Source organism: Heloderma suspectum, chromosome 2, assembly GCF_057233095.1.
Source record: "Heloderma suspectum isolate Gila_16-S chromosome 2, 16-S_ref, whole genome shotgun sequence".
Taxonomy (NCBI): Eukaryota; Metazoa; Chordata; class Lepidosauria; order Squamata; family Helodermatidae; genus Heloderma; species Heloderma suspectum.
Genome location: NC_139459.1, coordinates 228,048,034 through 228,070,044, shown reverse-complemented (window position 1 = coordinate 228,070,044; position 22,011 = coordinate 228,048,034). Strand labels below are relative to the sequence as shown.

Sequence of the window (22,011 nt, the reverse complement as noted above, 5' to 3'; positions counted from 1 at the left end):
TTCCAGGCGAGGTTGCAATCCTCCTAAGGCGACTGCCTAAGGGGCAGTGGTGGGATACAGTGGCCCTAAGCACGGTTTACTTCCGTGTGCCTTACTCGACTGTCAGCGCGGATGGGGTTGCAGCCTGCAGTTAAGATGCTCGAGGCCCGGTTGTTCACAGGAAGAGGCGGCGCTATACGTCTTTCGTGGCCTACGCATTCTCCTCGGAAAGAAGCCCCACTGACTGCATCTGGCCTGGCCCTACTCCCAAGACAGCGTACACGGAATTGCGGCCCAAACCAAGGCCGCCTCTGTCGGCCCCATGGAACTGGCCCTCCAAAGATGGCCTCTTCCTTCTTCGTGGGAGGGAAGGGCTTCTTTCGACATAATCAATGGAGTACCGTGTGTGTACACGAGTACGTGTACACGAGTACCGTGTGTGTGTGTGTGTGTGTGTGTAATGTATAGCAGCCTTCCCCAACCTGGAGCCATCCAGATGTTTTGGATTTCAACACCCATCAGCCCCCGCCAGCATGGCCAATGGTCAGTTGCCAATGGGAGCTGCAGTCCAAAGCAGCTGGAGGGAGCCAGGTTGGGGGAGGGCAGATCTCGAGGAGGGCGCGGCGTTAATCGGTCTCGGTCCTAACGCTGACGTTTAAATGGGTCTCCGCGCAGATCTTGCTGCGGGCCTGCCGGATGTGCGCCCAAGCCCTGGATGAAGCGAAGGATTCCGCCTGGAGCAGAGGACGAAGGTGGTCTTGCCCTTCAGTCTGCCTCGGGCCCACGGGACAGCCCGCAGGGGAGGAGGGATGGCCCGCTTCTGACGTTCCGCGTGTTCAGGTCATGTGCGGGGGCGTGGAGTCAGGAATGGCAGACAGCTCCCGCCAGCTTCGACCCTCGGGTGGGAAAAGCGGATGACGGAGTTTCTCCCCTCGCCCCCCGCCCTGCGATCCTCCCCCGGAGCGCTACTCCGAGAGAGGCCTCCCGGGCGGATCAGTTTCAGCCTTCCAGATGAGCAGCTGGGGTGCTGGGCGCTCGTTTCCGGCGGGGAAGCCCAGCCCAGCCCCCGGCCTTCCAGCGTTCTGTAGCCTTGCCCAGGAGCCGGGGGCGGGGGGAGGAAATGCGTTTGAAGTCAGCGCGCAGGTGCAGCGTCTTAGCAGCAAATGCCCAAGCCTCCCTGCTGGGCCTTCCCGGAGCCGGGCCCTGCTATCGGCGCAGCGAACGGAGGCGCGTACCGCCGCCAGGGCTCCGCAACGACGCCTCCGCATCTCAGGAAGGAAAGAAAGGCGGGGCACACGTCGATGGAAGGGTTGTCCGGCACTCGCAAGGATCGGGTTGGGGCGGGGCTGGCGGGAAATGGGGATTGGCTCCCTCTCCGCCACGCGTGACTCATGACTAAAAGACCCCGATCCCCAGTGCGAAGCGCATCTTTCCTCCCTCGGTCGCACAGACTGGGAACAGACAGGCGATATCTTCTGGAGACGTTTAGGCGATGGTGCAGGGGAGCCAACGCTCCCAAGGACAAGGCGCCCCGTACTTTTTGTTTAGCGGGGACGCTGATGTCATCTCCCCCCCCCCTTCCTCTTCCCTTAACCGCAATCCTCACAGTAGCTGGCGGAAAATGGATTTTCCCAGCAAAATATGTATTGTTGTGACAACTGTCCCTGTTGTAATGCAAAGTATTTGGGGGTGGCTTGGCCTTGAATGGGCAATTAAGACCCAGTAGCCTTACAGAAGACCTCCTCCTGATGGAGATGAAAGCTGCTAGAACTGGTTTGTGGACAGGAATTAATAGAGCTGCCAGAATTTTTGGCCTCTCCTTAGGAACTTGGCTATGAGGACTCTTAACATAAGTACCAGCACTTCAGAATTTTCCACTGTGCTACTACTTTTAGAGGCAATTCTGAAGAGCCCTCTTTGTCCGTGGTATACATTCTGGGTTTTTGTGCCACCATGCCCCCTGCCTAGACTGATTTAACAGGTTTTCCTAGGGCTTCAAGCCCTCTCCCAATCAAAACTTACCATTCTCATTAAGATAGATACTTTAAAAACCCTGAGTCATGATCACTTTTCTGTTGCTGCTTTATTCCAAGAACCGATTGGGCCATGTGGAATCCAATTAAGCCTCCCTTCTTTGTCTGGAAGCAGAGGGAGCCAATCACATCGCGGCCAGCAGGCAAGAAGTGATGGGAGTGAGTACAGCTCACTTGCTTGGATCTCATCAAAGGGCCTGTCTCAATTATTTCCATAGCATTGAACAGCACTATAAAGAACACAGAGTTCTTCCCTCATGTATCATTTGCTTTAGTATTTTCCTTTGTTTAGCTGCACATAAAAAGAAGCATGTCAGGAAGATAGATTCAACCTACCGTTCTCCCTGATGTAATTTTCTATGTAAAGTGAGTTTCTTCCCTGCATGGCAGAGTGTTTAAGCAGACAGCTTCCCCCAGCATGAAATGGAACAATTCCAGAAAAGCTGCACCAGTAGATCTTGCTGTTTACAGAGTCACTTAGTAATAATCACTCATAAAGGCCAAGCACATCTCTCTGATATATGTATCTGTAGGATGACATTATCACTATTTCTGGTATGTTACCGGCTACTGTACTACAAAGCCAGATACCTCAAATAAAATTACATCCATTTGTATTTCTAGATCAGCGGTAAATGTTTGCCTGTGATTTAATCAAGGCTTTTCAAACTTGGTACCATCAAATCTCAAATTATGCAACAAGAAAAATATGTGGACAGAAAACATTCATGTTGTAGCTGGACGAAGTAGCATCTGATCTGGATCTTTTATCCAAGTTCATGTATGATGCTAAAAGATGTCTTAAAACAATTTAGGATGCAGTCCTATGCATGTTTAGACAGAAAATTCCTAGGACTTTAGAGGATTGCACCCTTAGGCTCCAGTCTAAATCCTTATACTTGGGAGTAAGCCCCACTGAACCCAATAAGATTTACTTCTGAGTAGACATCTATAGGGTTGCACTGTTATGTCTGTGATTATGAATACATTCACTAAGAAGTCAGTCTCCTTGAACTCAGTGGAGTTTACTTCTGAGCTTAGATGCCTAGGGTCCATGCTGCAAACTGGTTACAGACTGGAGGGTGTCAGAATCGGTCCATGCAGCCATTGTATTTTCTTGAGGCCCAGGGTTTGGTCTGGGGCTCCCAGACACAGGAACATGGAAACTGAAGGGCATAATCTGTCATTCACACTTCTGTGTTTTCTGCAGGAAAGAAAGCGTACTGTGGAGCATCCTTACCTGAAGATTATATAGTTGTCATTGTTTTATTTTTCACTTCTATCCAGCTCTTCTCCTGAAGAGCTCAGAGTGGTTTACATACAATTCCAGTCTGGGCCAATAAAGGGGAAGGGGTGAGCATGATTGTTTGCATGTTTGTTTGGATAGGGTTGATTAGCAACTCTGGGTCTTCCCTGCAGGATTTGACCTCATTTGATGGTCTGTGTCATGTGTGCTTCTGTTGGCAACATTGTTTACCACTGCACAGGCATCCCTACCTGTTGTTGGCTCTGGTCCCTGGCACCCTCTCCTTCTGACTCTGCACAATTCAGCTATCATAGAATCATAGAATAGTAGGGTTGGAAGGGGCCTACAAGGCCATCGAGTCCAACCCCCTGCTCATTGCTCATAGGCTTTGATTCTGTGAATTACGCCCTAACGCTATTCAACCCTCCTTCTGATGTCGCTTACATTTTACCTCTAGTGGTTACCATATTTCTGTACCTCTCATTGGATTATCCAGTCTCTAGGCAATAATCTTCCAACAGGTGTTGCCGTACATACCAAGAGAAAATCGGGGGAGGGAGGGGGGCTTTACTTCTGAGTGCACATAGCTTTGTGGCAGAGTGCATGTTTTGCATGCAAAAGGTCCCAGGTTCAGTCCCCAATATCTCCAGCTAGGACTGGGAAAGAGAGCTGCTACCAGTCAGTGTAAACAGTACTGAACTGGATGGACCAATGGTCTGCCTTGGAATAAGACAGCTTCCCATTTTCCTGTGCCACATCTTCAAGGTGATGAAGGATCTTCATCTAATTGTTCAAGACATGTCATTTCATTATCTCTCTGGCAGCCTGTAGCCTCCTTGGCTTCCCACACTTCAATTAAAAGCCTAGGCGAAGACACCATGACATAATTTCTCCCATAGGGCTTTTTCAGATCAGGAACCGCAGGCAGCCTGGGAGGCTGCAGAACATCGGAGAGGTGTGTAATAGAAAAGAAACACACATGCAGCATTCTCAGCCACCTTGCAGTGATGAGGTAAGCTAAAAAACACCACAAAAATATATATTATAAAACACCCTGAGAATGAAGCAGAACAATGGAAGCCTCTTTTACGGGGAAGAAAAATGGAGGGCAGATTTTGGTACAGCACTAGTTCCACCTCTTCTCCGGAGGCAGATTCCCCCTAGCACCTGCATTGTGGTAGATGCAAAATGGGGCCAGCCTGCCAACACAGCTGATGCTGTTGACACTTGTAGGTACAGCACAAAAAAACAAAAACCCTTAGGAAAAAAGAAAGAAGCTGTGCTACAACCCCTGCCAATGGTGAGCCCTGCCTGTGAGAAACCCTTGAGAATTTCTCCTCCCCCTGGAGAAATTTGGTGAAATTGTCCTCCCCCTCCCCTGCATTTCTCTGCCCACAAAGAGGGTGGAGAGTTTCGAGAGGCCATTTGTGCACAGCTCTAGGTAAAACAGCCACTTTGTGATCCATTTAAACCAACGTCCACATTTTGACTGGAACGTGTAAATCAACTCAAGTTATTTTGAAATGTTGTCATGTTTAGCCAAAGGGTATCATTTTAATGTTGCAATACAACTCCCTCCTTTAGGTTTCATTGGTTGAATGGGTTTGGGGTGTGCTCTTATTCTCTGTCATAAATACCAAGTCAGTTCCATCTCTTCTCCCAAGAAACCGGAAGTCATTAGACCTTTTTTGCTGTGACTTGCCCTATAAGTTTTAATATCTCTTTCTGCAAACACCATTCTTTGCTGGCTCAAGGCCATGTGGCTTGAATGGGGAAGAGTGTTTCTGAGTGCTCCAAGGAGAGATGAGTAGGAGTGACTTGGCAGAACTGAGTAAAGAAAAAATGTGGGCTGGATGTCAAAGGAAGTTTTTTAGTGAGATGGATGGAGTGCGGACATTGCCTGAGGGAAGGGGTAGAAATCAAATGGTTGGAATATTTAAAACAGCTCTGGAGAGCAAGAGGACACAGAGAACAATTGTGGTTGGGTCAAATGAGGAAGACTTGATAGAAAATAATAATAATAGTCTTTCATTTCCATTTCTCTTTCTTGAGTACAAGTACACAATGTCCATTCCTTAGAGCTAAAGAGTAAACAATAACTTTTTGTGAACATGTAGTCTGGTTTAATTAAACTGATGATCTTACCAGTATACTTAGGAGTAGATATATCAGAGCCAATGGGATTTCTAGGAAGTAAATGTTTTGAGGAATGCAGCCCATTGCTAGGGGGAAGTTATAAAACAGAATTCTATTGCTAGGGAGTAGGAGCACAATCCTACTCCCAGGTAAGTGGGTATAGGGTTGCAGCCTGTCCCCTTGAAAATGGGACTTGCTTCCAAGTCCATGTGTGTAAGATCAAACTGCCATGCCGCTGTTCCTGTTTATTTATTACATTTATGTCCTACCTTTTTTCCTCTTGCAAGGAACCCAAGGAAGCTTACATGGTCCTCTTCTCCACTTTAGTCTCACAACAACCCTGTGAGGTAGGATAAGCTTAGAGTCAGTGACTGGCCCAAAGTCACCCAGTAACCTTCATGGCCAAGTGGGGACTAGAACCAGGGTCTCCTGAGTCCCAGTCCAACACTCTAACCACTACACTGCACTGCCTCTCTATGTATACTGACTTAGAAATACATCTCATTGAATTCTGTGGGACTTACTTCTGAGTAAATATTCATAGGATTAACCTGGCATAGGATCAAGCTGGTGTTCCCCAGGCATAATCTAACAGTGTTTTCACACCAGAAAGCTTTTGCTTAAAACAGAGTGGAATGCTAGCATGGGCCATAAAGTACATTTGATTTTAAAACGTCTCTCTTCAGGTTTCTATCTCACATTAAGAGCATTCACACAAAAGAGAGAGGCTTGCAGTTGGCTCTGACTCATGTTTGCCAAGAAAGAACCGCTGAGGTCAATGGGACAGTCTCAGGCGAGTGCGCAGGATTTCAGCTCCTGAGTTGTATATAGAAATGCCCTAAGACAGGGGTGCAGAATCTCTTTCAGCTCAAGGGCCAGTTTCCATCTTGCAGAAGCTCTCAGGTGCCACATTCCAGTGGAAGGTGGGGCTGCAGGCAAAAGGGGAGGGGACAAAAATGCCAGCCTAGTGTAGCTTCAAGCTCTTCCTGCCAGGAACTCTGCTGAGCCTTCAGAGAGGCATTTCTGCCTTTTAGAATGGTGGGAGAAAACTGCACAAAAGCCTGGAGACCACCAAACCATTGGTGATGAGGGAAAGGGGGGTGGGGCCAGGGGAAGGAAGTGTGGTCTTCTAGGGAACCCCAAAGGGCTGGATTGGGACCCCAGGAGGGCCAGATTTGACCCCTAGGCCTGAGGTTCTGCCCTAGGAGTGCATTTAAAATTATTTGATTTCCTACTTACTAACCATTCCTATTTATATGTTGGTTAATTTCTAATACAGTGTATTCTCAGTCACATACTACACCAAAACAGTTTGCACCATGTTTCTCAATCTTTACCAGCCCGTCTTCCCTGGGTTTGGAATTTGCCATTGCAATCAAATGAACACGGTTTCATCCCTTTGGAATGACCAAGTTTAAAGGCTCCACAGCCAGCAACCTCCTGCCTTGCACATTTCCCAGATAATTACAGATTAGAACAGGCTAATTTTTATTTTTGCAAAGCTGTCGGAGATCTCTGTTTGTTATTATTGTCTCCTAGGTTGCCACTTGCATAAATACATACATAAAGCCCTTTGATCTGCAGGCATAATGACATAGATTTATCAAATGTTTGCCTTTTTCTGTCTGTTTAAAAAAAGGGAGAGAAAAAAGCTTGATTTATAGAGTGCAATCCCTGCTGCCCTTCCTCTCTTGAAATATGAAGTGCTCATGAATAGCTAAGGTAATATTTAATATCCTCCCAAGAAGCCTTTGCACTTCCTAACAAATGAACTACAACCTAACCAAATGGCTCACATCTGTCTTGGCTCCTCTCTTTCTAACCAAACAAATTAGCATGACAATACCTGGGAGACACAACATACAAAGTCCCCTTTCTAGATGACAGAACACAGACAATTATTAGCAAGGGGCAAAACAGGACTGAAAAGCTCTGGCCTGACTCGAGCAGATGTTTTCACATCTCCTGTTGTGCCCCTGAATGAGCCGGACCCCAGCGGACACACTGCCGTGGTCTTTTGAAGTGGCCCAGGGAATCTATTCACTGCTCTCCTCTGAATGAAAACTTGCTGGCTTCAGTGTTTCATTTCTAATCCCACCCTGCAAGGCTAGCATTTTTTCTGTGGAAGTCCCTTTCAGACACAACAACAACAATAACAACAACAACGTTTGCTCCTCGCCATGGAAAAATATTTAAATCTGCCCCTTTCAAATGAAATGTTTCTTCATGCCCTTGTTGTTGTTCAGTCATTCAGGTGGCAATAAGGAAACATGGCTCTGCAAAGAGCTCTTGGTTTAAAAGCTAGCAATGTATGCTTTCTCCTGCGGGATCTATAAACCTTAGCATGCCAGTGTATAGGACCGCAGTGCTGACTTCACCCTGCCTCCCCTTTAAAATCTCCAGACATTGAGAATTCACAATGGTCATGGGCAACTTATTCTTTTGACCACTTCTCAGAGTTATAGTGAGTTTTTCCAGGTACCCACTTTATTTCTGCGAGGCTGAAATTTTAAGTCTTTGCTCCTCGTCCTTTCCATGGCTGTCTGTGTCCTTGTTTCACTGGGGTGTAAAACCTGTGTCTCGGCTGTGCCCCATCATACTGCAGGTGGGGACTTGCGTGATGGGTTGCTCTGTCTTCACAAAAGGAGAAGAAACAATCCCTACATATGGAAAGCTAGCTTGTCAGGGAGTAGGATATCCTAGGAGCCCTCTCCCTGACATCTAGTTCTCTATGTGTAGGATTTTTACATACATATATACAAATGTATTTATTGGCACGGATGAGCATTCAGTCATGGAACATGCCTTATACCGAGTCAGACCACTGGCCCAATATTGTGTACATCACTGACTGGCAGTGACTTTCTGAAGTTTCGGGCAGGAGTCATTCCTAGCCCAACCTGGAGAAGCCAGGGATTGAACCTGGGACCTTCTTCGTGCAAAGCAGGGGCTCCACCACTGAGCTCCAGACCTCCTCCAAAGAGACAAAGACATTCATCAGCCAGCACATGAACCTGGGTCACAAGACTGGCAACCATGCCTGATACCATACCCCACTGGAACAGCTGTGAATCCCACCTGCCATCTGAAGGGGGACAATCATAGAATGATAGAATAGTAGGGTTGGAAGGGGGCTATAAGACCATTGAATTCAATCCCCTGCTCAATGCAGGAATCTAAGACAACAGAGGCCCAAGTTTACCACTTCAGCAAAAACTAGGCCTGGAGTGATTCACTCCTGTTTGTTACCACCATCTTCTAAATGGAGAGCAGGGGTGCAGAACTTCAGGCCCAGGAGTGAAATTCATCCCTTGGGGGGGGCAGTCAGGCTCTCTGGGGTTCCTCAGAAGGCCCCACCCCCTTTCCCCCCAACCACTGATCATTTGGTGGTTTCTTTGCTTTTGAGCAGTTTTTTCCCCATTCTAAAAGGTTGAAATCCCTCTCCAAAGGCTTAGATACTGACAGGAAGAGCTTTATGCTAAAACATACTGGCATTTTTGTTTTGGGCCCTGCCTGTTTTGCCTTCATCTGCACCTACAACTGGAATACAGCCCCAGAGATCTTCTCCGCAATGGAATTCGGCCCTCAGGCTGAAAGAGGTTCTGCATTCCTGCTGCAGAGCCATTCTCATTTCTCTCCCATATCCCTTCTTGCCTCTAGGCTAGTCATTGGCGTGTTTCTTCCATTTTTCCTTCTGTGTCATACATTCCAAAATGTCAGGTTTGTTGCTCTCCTCACAATCCTTTTCAGTTTCCTTTAATCCTTCTTTAAATGTGGTGACCACAACTGGACATAATACTGCACTTGAGACCTAATCACTGCCAAATAAAACAGCACTATTACCCCCTCCTGTCTGGGAGACAAGGGTGCTGTTAATGCGACTGTCTGTTATTCTGTAAGAAACACTACTTTGCTGGCTCAGCTTCAGATATATTCTGTGACTTCTAATTCCTTCTCAGTAATGCTACAGCCCAGACAATTGTCTCTCCAGCTTGGTAATTATACATTTGGTATTTCTTTCCAATGTGTCATACTTAATGCTTTTCTTTGTCAGGACTCATTTTATTATTTCCCACTATAATACACTCCCAAGTTAACTTAAATCCAGATCACTTTGTTTGATCTCCTCTTGTAATGGTTTTCCTCTACTTTCAGTGGAATCTGGTCTTCTGGTTGGAAGCAACAGGGGCTTGCCTTGCATCCTGCTTCATGTCCTCTTCAATTCCTCTGAAAACATGTAATCTCTCTTTAACCCCACTCCCCCAACCCTGAAAATAAAACCTAGTAAAATTTCCCTATCCCTCTCAAACCATAAAAATCAAATACTGAGTAGCTCTGGTTAAGTGCCCATGTCATGATCTCCCTTCAACCCCCCCCACCCCCCACCCCAAAACCAGGCAAGAGTGATGTCTTACGCAACTGGCTTGTCTGCTCGATGTGTCCTTCAAATAAATTATAGGGCTTAGTTCTTGGCAATCAAATCCACATAGGTGTATAATGCAGTACACAGCATGCTTATAATAAATTTGTTAGTCTTTAAGATGCCACAAGACTGTTGTTTTTGCTCTGGAAGACTAACATGGCAACTACTCCATAAATCGTTACAATGGGATGTGATGCTCAGGTGATGTGCTCATTAAGATGTTGTGTATGCGCATGTGTCTGTTTTTGTGGTTACTAGGATAAGATACACATTGTTTTACATCCACCCCTGCCCTTTCGTTATTTAGATTTTTTAAAAAAGATGGGGAAATGGAAGAGGGTAGCTCACGCTCTCATTAGAGCCTAGGAAGCAGCCTTACAATGAGCCACATCGCTGGTCCATTTAACTCAGTATTGCCTCCACTGACTGGCTGTGGCTCTCCAGGGTCTCAGACAGGAGTCTTTTCCAGCTGTACCTGGAGATGCCAGGGGCTGAACGTGGGACTTTCCGCATGCTAAGCATGTGCTCTACCACCAAGTCTTGCCTCTTTCTTCTAAATTACATTCACATACTGCTACCAGCTCTGGATGTTCAGGATGTCTGTTTTAGTTGCAGAGGGCAACAGTGGAGCTGTTGCTTTTATCTGATGGTTCTTCTGGATAATTTACAGACCCCATGACAATATATGGATGCAATAGGGGCTTCCCTCTCTCACCAAGTTGAAGTGGAGCGTCTCTGTTCTCATTGCCCACCTCAGGACTTTGTGGCAATACAGATACGACGGGCACAAGAAGCTAGATCATTTCAACCCTGAAAAGCTGCTTATAAAAAAGAGACAGTAGCAGATTGTTTCACCGTCAGCCCATATGCTGAATAAACCCATCATAGTAATGGGCACTTCCTGCTCCTAAAATATCTCTTGGTTGACATGTAGGAACCCTTTGAACTTGGTCAAGGCTGGAAATGAGTTGCACGGAATACACTATGAGCCCAATGCCATGTTGACAGTTGTCCAGCATGATTGTTCATAGTAGGCTCCAGCAGAGACAGGAATGAATTAAGACCTGAAATGTGATCATGACTATCCACTTTGATTTATTCTAGCTCTTTTAAATGGATTGTTTTGTGGAGAACTTCACTGCAAGATACTGTGTTTCCAGTTCAGACACCCCAAATCAGGTGTTTAGAAATAGAAAGCCAAAGAGAAGAGCAGTAAGAAACTTTGTTGTGTATGCTTCAGACCATATTAAAATACTCCAAAACGCCTAGAACAGTTCAAACATCTCTGCACTATGATACTGATAAACACAGACATTCAAACTGATCATTTTATTGTTGTAGTTATTATTAATATTATTACTACATCCAGTCATAGGGTGAAATGTAGTGAGTAGTCTCCTCTTTTCCTAATTGAATTATCAGAGGCCTGTCCCCCTCCAAAGGAAAACAGAAAAAACCCACAGGTGCATAGTGGCATTTAATATAAATATATGCAGATTGAAAAGCTGTCCATTGAATGACACTGATTCAGAGTTGGGGTGTGTGTGTGTGTGTGTGTGTGTGTGTGTAAAAGACCCAATCAGATGGCAGAAAAACTGGCCAGGTGGCAATATTAATGGTTTACAGAACAAAAGCTTAGGGACACAATTGTCTGTCATCCCACCTGCTCTGTCCAGGGCTAGAGAAATCACTCTGGATTAGAGGGGATGACTGAGAAAACTCAAAAATACAAACCACCCTTGGCTAAACATTAAAAGGGAGGACAAGAGAGAGAGAGATTATTTATTTATTAAATATATTTTTAACTGCCTTTCATCCTTGTGGATACCAGGCATACAAAGAGTATGACCAAATTGTCATACAATTTACAAAAACAAAGCATAATCATCATAAGGACAAAAAAGGGCAGCAAAAACAACGAATAGATTCTATGATGGATAATGTGAGGTTTTGTTTTGCCATGGTATTTTGTAGGGCTGTGCACTGCTTCGGCCCAAGGCCCGAAGCCCGAGTTGAAGTGGGCTGCTTCAGGTCACTCCAGGCCCCTTCCGAGGTGAAGCAGAGGGGGCATGAAGCGACCTGGAGCAGGTTGGGGCTCTCCAAAGCACCTTGGTGTGCTTCAGAGCTTTGGCACCCCCAGCCCAGCTGGTCCTTACCTGAGAGCTGTGTCCATCACTGCCGCTGCCGCTTCCGCCACCTCCGCTGCCTCTATCATTGCCGCTGTTGCTTTTAAAAATGGCGACTCCCTGCAATAAGAGCTGGTGCGCATCCAGGCCTCAGGAGCTGGTGGTGGTGATGACGGCGGTGGCAGCAGAGAAGGCGGTGGTGGAGGAGAAGGCGGCAGTGACGGAGGAGGAGGAGGTGGCAGTGATGGAGGTAGCAGCAGTGGCAAGGTAAGGAGCTGGAGGTTTGCATGGGGGCGTCGGCGGATCCGAAGCAGGATTCAGCCATCCAAATCCCACTTTGGGTTCAGGGCTGAGTCGGGTTGGGGGCCCTCTGAATCAGCCCAAGCCAAATCGGGCCCACCTCCAAAGCCACGAAGCAGCTTCCGAGTCGTTTCGGGGGGTCCCTGCACAGCCCTAGTATTTTGCATGTTTTCCCACCTCCCTCCCTTGTAATATTGATCTCATGGGGATCTAAGAACATGAGGACACATGTAAACACTTCAAAGCAATGACTAAGCCAAGAAAGGCTGGGGGGGGGGGCAGCAGATGTGTGTGTGAATGCATTGTTTAGTTGAAGCACATTAGGTCTGAGACTGCTATGGAAGCAAGAATGCTCCATACTGGAAAAAGTGGAAGAGAGAAGGGGGGAAAACCGAAGTGAGTAGTACTTGATAGGGCTCCATCCGTTTCTCTTCTCCCTTTGATATTAATGTGCAGCCTCTCCCACTAAGCAGATTGCTTTGCCTTGGTGATCATGCTTTCCAGTGCAAGCCTCTGGCACATTCAGCAAGTGAACCTCTCACTAAAGACAAGGGAACTCTGTATTGATGTTTAGAAATATTGTTGATCTTGAATCAATACCTAATAAGTCCATGAGAAATTCTTGGCAAGCACAATCCAGTGGCTAAATATTGATCTGATCCTGGGAAACTTGGCTTCCATACCAGCTCATCCATAGGCTTAATGGTACGCCCCTATGAGCCAGATTCAATGATTACAACTGGGATGTTGAACCTCTTTCAGCCTGAGGGCCAAACTCCATTCCAGTGGTGAGAAAAGGCAAAGGGCATGGGGCTGAAGACACAAAAACAATACTGTAGCTTAAAGCTCTTACTGTAGGTAACTAAGCTTTAGGAATTTCAACCTTTAGGAAAGGGGGGGGGGACTGCACAAAACTGCACAACCACCAAACAATCGGTGGTTGAGGGAAAGGGCTGTGGTGATATAGAGAACCCCGGAGAGCCAGTTTGGGACCCCAGGAAGTCCGGATTTGGCTCCAGGGCCTGAGGTTCTCCACCCTGGATTACAACACAGTTAATAGAATTTAGGCCAAAATTGTAAAGCATTTTGCACACTGATGTATTAATCTAATACAACAAAGATAAAAGGACTGGTAAAATTTAGGGCTTGACTTTAGCGAAGTGGGGTCTGCGCCATGCAAATAAGAAAGGGTTGAGGAGAACCTACATGATAAGTCTAGCTGAGATACGCAGTGGAATATCTGGATCATGCCCACAGACATAGATAAAGAAGTGTAAGAAGGGAGAATCTGCCCATCAACAGTTAGCACGGACAGCAGACGGAGCAGGCACCCAAGTGCTCACAGCTCTCCCCGCTATAGTGAGATGAATTATATTTCCATTTAAATTATAGGAATCACTTCTAAATTTGTGCCTAGCCATATATATATATATTTGCATATGCAAATTTTATGCATGCCTGTCTTTTTGGGGTGTGTGGGAGAGGTGATGCATTCTCTTTTTTGGCGATGTGCACCCTAGCTACTTTTCTGTAACAGCCAGTTTTGCAGAATAATCATACCCCAAAAGTGATGCTTACCTTAGTGTTTGCAATTAATAAGGCAATATATCAATCCAGCGGTAGATTCACATAAGTCATTCATTCATTCATTCATTCATTCATTCATTCATTCATTCATTCTCTCTCTCTCTCTCTCTCTCACACACACACACACACACACACACACACTTCCTCCCTCTTTGGGATCCCCCCTCCAATTCGTGAGGTGTTTTATCATTAACATAGATAGAAAATTGAAAGCAGTCATTCAAATGCTTCACCTAATGTAGTGCTCCTAATGTAGTGTTGCTGCAAGTTTGTTTTCCTTAACAAGATTGTTTATGGTGCAAAATAGGAAGCTGAGCTCCTAGGGCAGCTTTCCCTAACTTGGGGCCTTCCAGATGTTTTGGATGACAACTCCTAGGATTCCTGACCATTGGCCGTGTTGGCTGAGGCTGATGGGAGGTGATGTCCACAACACCTGGAGCGCACCAGGTCGGTACTAGCGTTCGCTCATACTACTGGTTCTCCACATTAACAGCATAGTGCTTTGCGTATTTGCTTGGAAATAGATTCCTTTGAGTCCAGTGGGCTTACTCCCTAGTCCTGGAGTCCCCAACGTGTGGAGTCCATGGGTACCATTGTGCTTGTGGATCCTCCCTTGGTGCCCACCACACTCCCTGCTCCTCCTGATTTTTATTTTTTTAAGATTTTTAACATTATATTTTGTTTAAAAACACACACACCAAAATTGGAAGGTTGGCATACTGCAAAGCAAAGCGCCAGCCTCCAGCACCATCTTTATTTCTAAGAATGCCCCTGAGACTATGTACTATTATGCGTGAGGTTTGTTTTTTGGGGGAGTATTATTACAGTTGCAAGCTACCTTGACAATCATTTGATTGAAAGACAGGGTATAAATCTTCAAAGTAAAGAATAACGGGTGAGGCACGTGGAAGAATATTAATCAGGCCCACGTTTGCTCTGACCCTGCGCTTCACTATCCTTGCATGTACTAAAGTACAGTAATAAACAATAAACAAAAACAAGCAGACTAAGTGTCTGGGTGAAAGAAAGTGTTGGAGTAAAAGGGGAAAATTCCTAGTCCCACGTTTCAATGCCACTTGAAAAGCTAGATAAAACCAGAACAGTAAGAACTGCTTATCAGAATAGCAACTAATAATGATTGGTTTGCTATGTGGCAGTTACAAACCAATCAGAAGTATTATATAACTTGTCCTGCCTCTGTAATGTTCTGTATCCAATCAGTGTTAGCCAAAGTTGTGCCTTGTCATACATTGTATAAAAGCTTTGTTTGAAATATAAATGGAGAGAACCTCCTTACAAGAATTCTGGCAGAATCTCTGCATACTTATTCTTTCTTTTCTGTCTTTTGTTTTCTTTGAATAAAGACATGAACACTCAGAATAAGCTGTGAAATTTCGGCAAGTCCTAAAACATCAGGAATGTTACAAAACATGGCCAACTTCTTAAGCCTTGGGGCCAATATGCATCAGCACCCATATGCTGGTTCATTCATACAGAACAGTTGTAGCATCAGCACAACAAGGGTCATTTTTCTTTTGGGTTGGGGGTAGTTGTTCTTGCAAAAAGCAATGGGTTGGATCCAGGATCTGCCTTCTCTGCATGGAAAGGCTCTGCTCAGAGAAGATGCCTCCACTCAGATTTTGGGGATTCGTTTGGGGGCAGGGAATTCTGGTTCCACCAGCCCATTTGCACGTATCTAGATCAAGATCCAACGCATTGGGTTCCTTGAATGTGAAGCAAGCAAGGTACTGCTTAGAAGTATAGTACAGCCCCGTGTTTCTTAAAGGGTAGATTCAGTCATCTAGGGGCAGGCTAGGCCCAGAGACCACTATTTAGCCATCCTTGTCTTAAGGGATGGACTTAAGTGTCAAAGCCTCACCTAACCAGTCACTATCACTAACCTCACCAGCCCCAGTATTAGAAAGCTTTTAAACAATCCCTTCCTTAAAAAACAACCATGTCCCAATAGCAGTAATTCCTTCTATCTTTTCCTGTCAGCCAGGCTCTTTCTGAAATAATAATAATTAATAATAATAATAATTTTGCATGCATGACTGAGTCATGGGAAGGCAGAAAACCATTTTTTTGAGGACAGTGTCTACTCTCCTCATGATTGAGGGACATGTGCTTTCTGTCCTCCCCCTTTTGTTTTACCCCTAAAAAGTGAGGCTATTAAAGCACCTGATTATTTCATCCTAGCTGTTAGAGGTTGTTACGTGATGTGCTGTAGTTAGACCCATGTACAAACTTGCACATGTTCTAATGAGACTCACACACCCGCTTATAAGGAATCTTTAGACATTGGCAATAGAGTGTTTTATTGGGGTTTACAAAGATTCAAATGCACAAGCTAGTTTTGGGGGAATTAGCTGAGCAAATGGATTTAACACTTCAGACTAATTGGGGATGCTCCAGCCTTCACTAAGTTATGCTTTGGTGAGGAAATTAGCTGCATTCTTGGTGAAGCTGAGCTCCAGGCCTAAAAGTAGTTTTCAAGGCTGTGGGAAGGAGTCTTCCTGAGGCTTGAAGTGTGCGTGCACACACACACAGAAGGGAAAAAGGGGATGGAGGCTACAATTTGTATTAAGACATTCTAAAAACAATTATACCTTTCCTTGGGCAAGCCTGAAGCCCTTTCCTGCAGACAGTAACTACAGTGTGTTGCAATTCCTGGTCTCAAATGAAGAGGAAAGAAAGCAGAGACCCTTGACTAGGGGAGGCAAAGCACCCACTGTTGGCACCTTGCTCTTGCAAACAAGGAGCTTAGTGATTTCAGCGATTTCCGCATGGAGCCTTTCCTCTGGGAGGAGAGACTCTTGAGTGATTTCAGCAGCAGTGTGGCACCTTACCCCTGGAGGGGTGAGGCACCTAGCGATTTCAGCAGCATGGTCTCCTACCTCTGGGAAGAGGGGGACTTGGGACTGCCCCCACTGTATAAGACCCGAGGCTTCTTATACAGTTCAGAGAAAGGCAGTGACATCACAACTCTGATGAGCCAGACACTGCTCACAGGCACTAGAAATGGTGCTACTTGCTTTGGGATAGACTGAGTTGGCCTTCCATCCCATATAACAAAAGAGGGTGCTTGGGGATGGTGGCTGTACTTGCTGGAAACAGAAGTCCTACTTACTATATCTGACTCTTTTAACAAAATATGATTTTACATGTTAATGACTGTCTTAAAGACAGGTGTCAAGGCTGGAGTTCAACCATGGGGGCATACTGCAGGTAGTTGACTAGGTAACTTACCAGATATCACTCTTGCTATCCAGCACATTCATGTTTTGCTGAATTTTGACCTCTACCTTCGCCTTTGGGGAATGCATTTTAAGCAGTCCATTAGAAACTGAATTGATTGATCTAGTCTTGCATGATGCTGTCAACCCCATTCCTGTGCCTTTCTCCCACCTTTGCTGAGGTTGGGGATGAAGGCGCCTGGCTTTTTGGCTGTGTCTCACTCAAAAGAGAGCTACTTCGTTACAAGGTGATGGTCACTTTTGCTTTTCTCACTTACACCAGAGTCCATTAGGGGCAATTTCAACAAGGTCAGCTAATGTCTAAATGCCTTGCTTTCTCCATCACCAACACTCTACTGATTTGTTGCACAACTGTACCAACAAGGGGCTTGCTTACAGAGGAGAAGCTTAGGGCTTTAACCACAGTCAGGAAAGGCACCATGTGGGAGGCCATAACTGTCTGAGAAGCAGGATATAAATGTATGTATGCATGTATGTTATTTAAGGAATTGGTCTTCTAATAGTGGGTCAGAACCTAGAAGGTAGGCTGCTCTGGTAATGCTACCACTATTCTTCTCAAGGCATGTTTAGCCTTGAGAAGAGAAGACTGAGAGGAGATATGATAGTGCTCTTCAAGTACTTGAAAGGCTATCAGAGAGGAAGGCCAGCATCTCTTCTCAATCATCCCAGAGTGCAGGACACGGAATAATGGGCTCAAGTTACAGGAAGCCAGATTCCGGCTGAACATCAGGAAAAACGTCCTGACTGTTAGAGCAATATGACAATGGAACCAATTACCTAGGGAGGTGGTGGTGGGCTCTCCCACACTGGAGGCATTCAAGACGAGGCTGGACAGCCGTCTGTCAGGGGTGCTCTGACTTGGATTCCTGCATGGAGCAGGGGGTTGGACTCGATGGCCTTGTAGGCCCCTTCCAACCCTACTATTCTATGGTTCTATGATTTCGAAAACAATTTTGTAAGAGAAAAACAAAGAAAATGAGAGATCAGGCCCATGTGGGGGGCGTTGTCCAAATGAAAGAGAGGACAGAATTCTTTTACTGCCCCGAAGAGGGAAATTCAGCAGAAGCAGCTCATCCCTGCCTCACAAGGTACACCTGCAAAAACTCTCTCTTTTGTACTTTTACAGTTCTTCCCATTTGGTAACTCAAGGCTTAAAAGCAAGGAGGAAAATGGCCATATGTGGGAAGGAACTAAAAGTGCTTCTCAGGTTGTAAGTTGGAGTTATGGGTAGACCCTGTGTCCAAAGGCACTGAGGACTACCAATTCTGGATGAGAAGTTAAATCATGGTGGAAATTGGGTGTCCTCAGATGCAATACAGAGAGCATCCCTGAAAGAATGACACTTCCTGGTTGTTTGCTCTAGCTTCAAATTACAAAATTCACAGCCAGGTATGGACAGTGTTGGGATGGGAATGTACTCCTAGAAACTGATTGTTGTATATTAGTTAACCCTCCTTTCTCAGTGCTTACAAGTGAAGATACACATGAAAAATCAGAGAAAGGCCACTTGTTCAGACAGTAAGTTATTAAGATATTACATGGATCTTAAAGGTCATCTCTGTATACTCAATAGGAGGAACTCGCATCACAATAATCAAACCCAAAAGCTGTCTGTATAAGTGTCCCAAATAAAATAATTTAATTTGAAAATGATCAGGTATGTTCACTGGACACATATGACTTTCTCTGAACAGAGCAACGTAACCCTTCATATCCTGCATAATTGAAATATACCATTTTAAATGGGAGCTTCTGAAGTCATAGTTACACAACGACAACGTTATTTTTTCCACATGATCTCAACTCATGGATTCTGTTTTGTTTTCCTTCTCATGCAAAGATTTCTTGCATGTTAGCATGAGCAAAAGGAGCAATGGCAAGTGCCAGAGGCTGCAAAAAAACAACTTTCGGGAGCTGCCACGGTCAGCATCTCTGTAGAAACGAAAGCCGAGGTAGGAAATGTACAGGTTGATAGGAAGTGAAATTATGGAGAAAGTCCACGTGGTGACATCAAGGACAGGAGCCAGTGATGAAAGTCCAATTAAGGCGAAGCAGTGACGCAGAGCCACTCGCCTGCACATTGCTGGATGAGTGACAGACATCATGCAGTAGCCACCTCGGGAGTAATCTTCGCGGAGGCCCCAGCTCAGTGCATTGAAATGAGGAAATTGCCAGGAGTAGAGAATACCTCCCAGAAGCAATGCTCCTGCAAAAGAAGAAAAATTAAAGCATTAGAATGCTCACTAGGACCACTGAAATGGAAATTCAGATAACTTGGCCGAGGTTTCTGCTTGTTCATTTTGTATGCCCAGTAAATCACTTGCAGGTGCAGAAGTCTCATTAATATAATCAGCTTGCCCCAAGGCAGTGAAAAGTATACATGATGGAGCTGCAAACAACTGTTTACTTGCTTTTCAACATAAACTCTAAATACCTGCTTTAGACCTGGGAGTTACTAAATATCAGGCTGTTTGTGCCATACAGGATGCAGAATCTGGTGACAGATTCCTATGCATTTCATCTTAGGTTTTTTTTCTCTTAGCAGTCCGTTTCGGAATAAAAACATTTGTAGGCAGCATCTGCAGAAGTCATCCAGTGGCTGCAGGGACATTTCTGCCCTTCTTGTCCCAAGCCCTTTGCTTCTAGTCAGTTTCTGGCAAGCTTCACACATGCAACTGAATCCTATCCCTTATCTACAATTTGTTTTGTATTTGTAATTTTCAGAATTCCACTCACACAATTCTATGGTTGCAGAAAGGAAGAATCCTAGGCTTTCAGAGGGGACTAGTGCCTGAGGTCTCATCTATAGTCAATAAAAGTATGGATGACTACTTTGGGACAGGGTCCCAGATAGGGATGTACGAAAGTCACTTACCTTTAACGAAATTTGATTCGCGGTGGGGGGGAGGTGCTGTGTCCCTCCCCCTAAAATTCTGGCCTGGGGGGGGAGGCGCTCCGTCCCTCCCCCCCGAAATTCTGGCCGGGGGGGGAGGCGCTCCGTCCCTCCCCCCCGAAATTCTGGCCGGGAGGGGGAGGCGCTCCGTCCCTCCACCCCCGAATCCTGGCCGGCTGGGCCCGCAAATGGCGGTGGCCGCAGCTGCCGCCGTTTGCGTCCCTGCAGTCAGCCGTGATAGGCTACGTACATGTTTACGTAGCCTATCACCGCTGAGTAAAAAAAAAGAAAAGCGCATACGCAAATGGCGGCACCCATGGGCGCCGCCATTTGTGTACGTGCTTTTTTTTTTACTCAGCCGTGATAGGCTCTGTAAACATTTACGTAGCCTATCACGGTGTTTTTTAAAATTGAGCCGTGATAGGCTACGTAAATCTTTACGTAGCCTATCACTTTTTTTGTTTTTTTAAAACTTGGAAATGGTGGTGGTGGCGGCCGGTTGGAAGACTGGCCGCCGCCGCCGCACCGCCGCCGGAGCCGCTGCCGCCAGGAAGATTCGCTGAAGGTAAGTCCCATCCTGGGGGTGGTGGTGGGGGGGTGGCAGACCGTTTCGCCACCGATTTCGGGGGGCCGAATGCACTGGCATTCGGCCTCCCCGAGATTCGTGGCGAAATTCTCTGACATCCGTAGTCCCAGACAGGACCAATGAACGTTGACTTCTTAAGCCATCATAACCAATCCTACATAGTAAGCAGAAGACAATGAGCTAAGTACCTATTAACTATTCATACAATGATTTAGTAGAAATATAATCAAGTCCTTAAACTCCTCCATAAGAGTCTCACCCCACCTCCCCCTTTGCTATAGAAAATGCTTAGATGCATTTTCTCCTTTGGTTTTCCTATTCAATACCCTTTTTGTTTCCTTAAAAAAAAATGCTAAATGCAAGATACTTTCCCATTGTCCAAACTAACTGTGATAAACTTGGCACAGTACCCTGGTCTGCATAGGACGGACGGACACACACACACACACACACACACACACACGGTGGAGAAAAGTAATGCAGATTTAGTAAAAATTAAGTACCTAATAGAAGTGTAATAAAGTTCTCTCTACCAAAATCTAGAGTAGATTTCAGACAATCACCATAGGAATATTACCTTGCTGTATTTCTGCCATAGATTTACTAAGTACATGAAACTAGTCCTCTGGCAGCCACATAATTTAGGTCCACAAAAGCCTGATAGTGCTCATCAGTGTTATTCAGCAATTAGTCACTCAATCCTCTACACTTTACTTAGCATTTAAAAAGAGAGTGACAGGACCTAGTGAATGTCTAAGTTGAATGCAGAGATCTGAAAATGCAGAGTGAAAAATAGTTTCAGTACGTTAACATTCAGGGCCTATTTCTTCAGTCTGTGAGTTACCTATCCCTGAACACCACCTAAAAGTTGATCTGAAAGCAACAATTAAAGGGGAAAAGGAAACCATAATAAGAAGTCAGAGATCTAGACAGTATAATTGTCATGAAAATTATGGAACATTTCCTCATAACTGTGGTCAATAAGGGCCACTTTCAACATCTTATGCTACAAGAATGGATCCTGTGCCACTGAGATTTAGCACAGAAACCCATTAACTTCTTCAGAAAATGTTATTCTCTTTAATGTGTAACTTCTATAGGCCATTACTGGTTTGGATAGACTGAGTTTCTGAATTGGTTTTCTTACATTGGTATTAAGACTTCTTGTATGAATCAAGAATCTGCCTACAAAAGGATGGATGTTGGGAGCAGCAAGAGTGCAAGATGCCCTAATGTTGCCTCAGCAATATTTGTCAACTATCATACCTTGTTGAAAACATTAAACATTTCAGTTGAGATGGAGACTCCCATTCACAGACCATCCAGCTGTTTGCCTGATCCTCTGAAGGAGACACAGGATGTTGGTTTACAAGAGAAATGCCTTCTCACACATCCTCTTGATCTAAGCATTTTTGGAGATACTCAGTCACTGGATGGCAACATGT

At 45.4% G+C, this 22,011-nt stretch overlaps 1 protein-coding gene across 1 annotated transcript in view; it reads right to left on the bottom strand.

Annotated features, from left to right (window-relative positions):
* Window positions 1–14,497: 14,497 nt before the first annotated feature.
* The window catches only part of COX10 (cytochrome c oxidase assembly factor heme A:farnesyltransferase COX10), a 169,132-nt gene continuing 161,618 nt past the window's right edge, over window positions 14,498–22,011 (bottom strand). Inside the window, exon 7 of the mRNA XM_084838344.1 lies at window positions 14,498–19,293. Within this exon, the coding sequence (XP_084694470.1) occupies window positions 18,887–19,293 (407 nt within the window). The 3' untranslated portion in view covers window positions 14,498–18,886. The remainder of the gene's footprint in view (window positions 19,294–22,011) is intronic.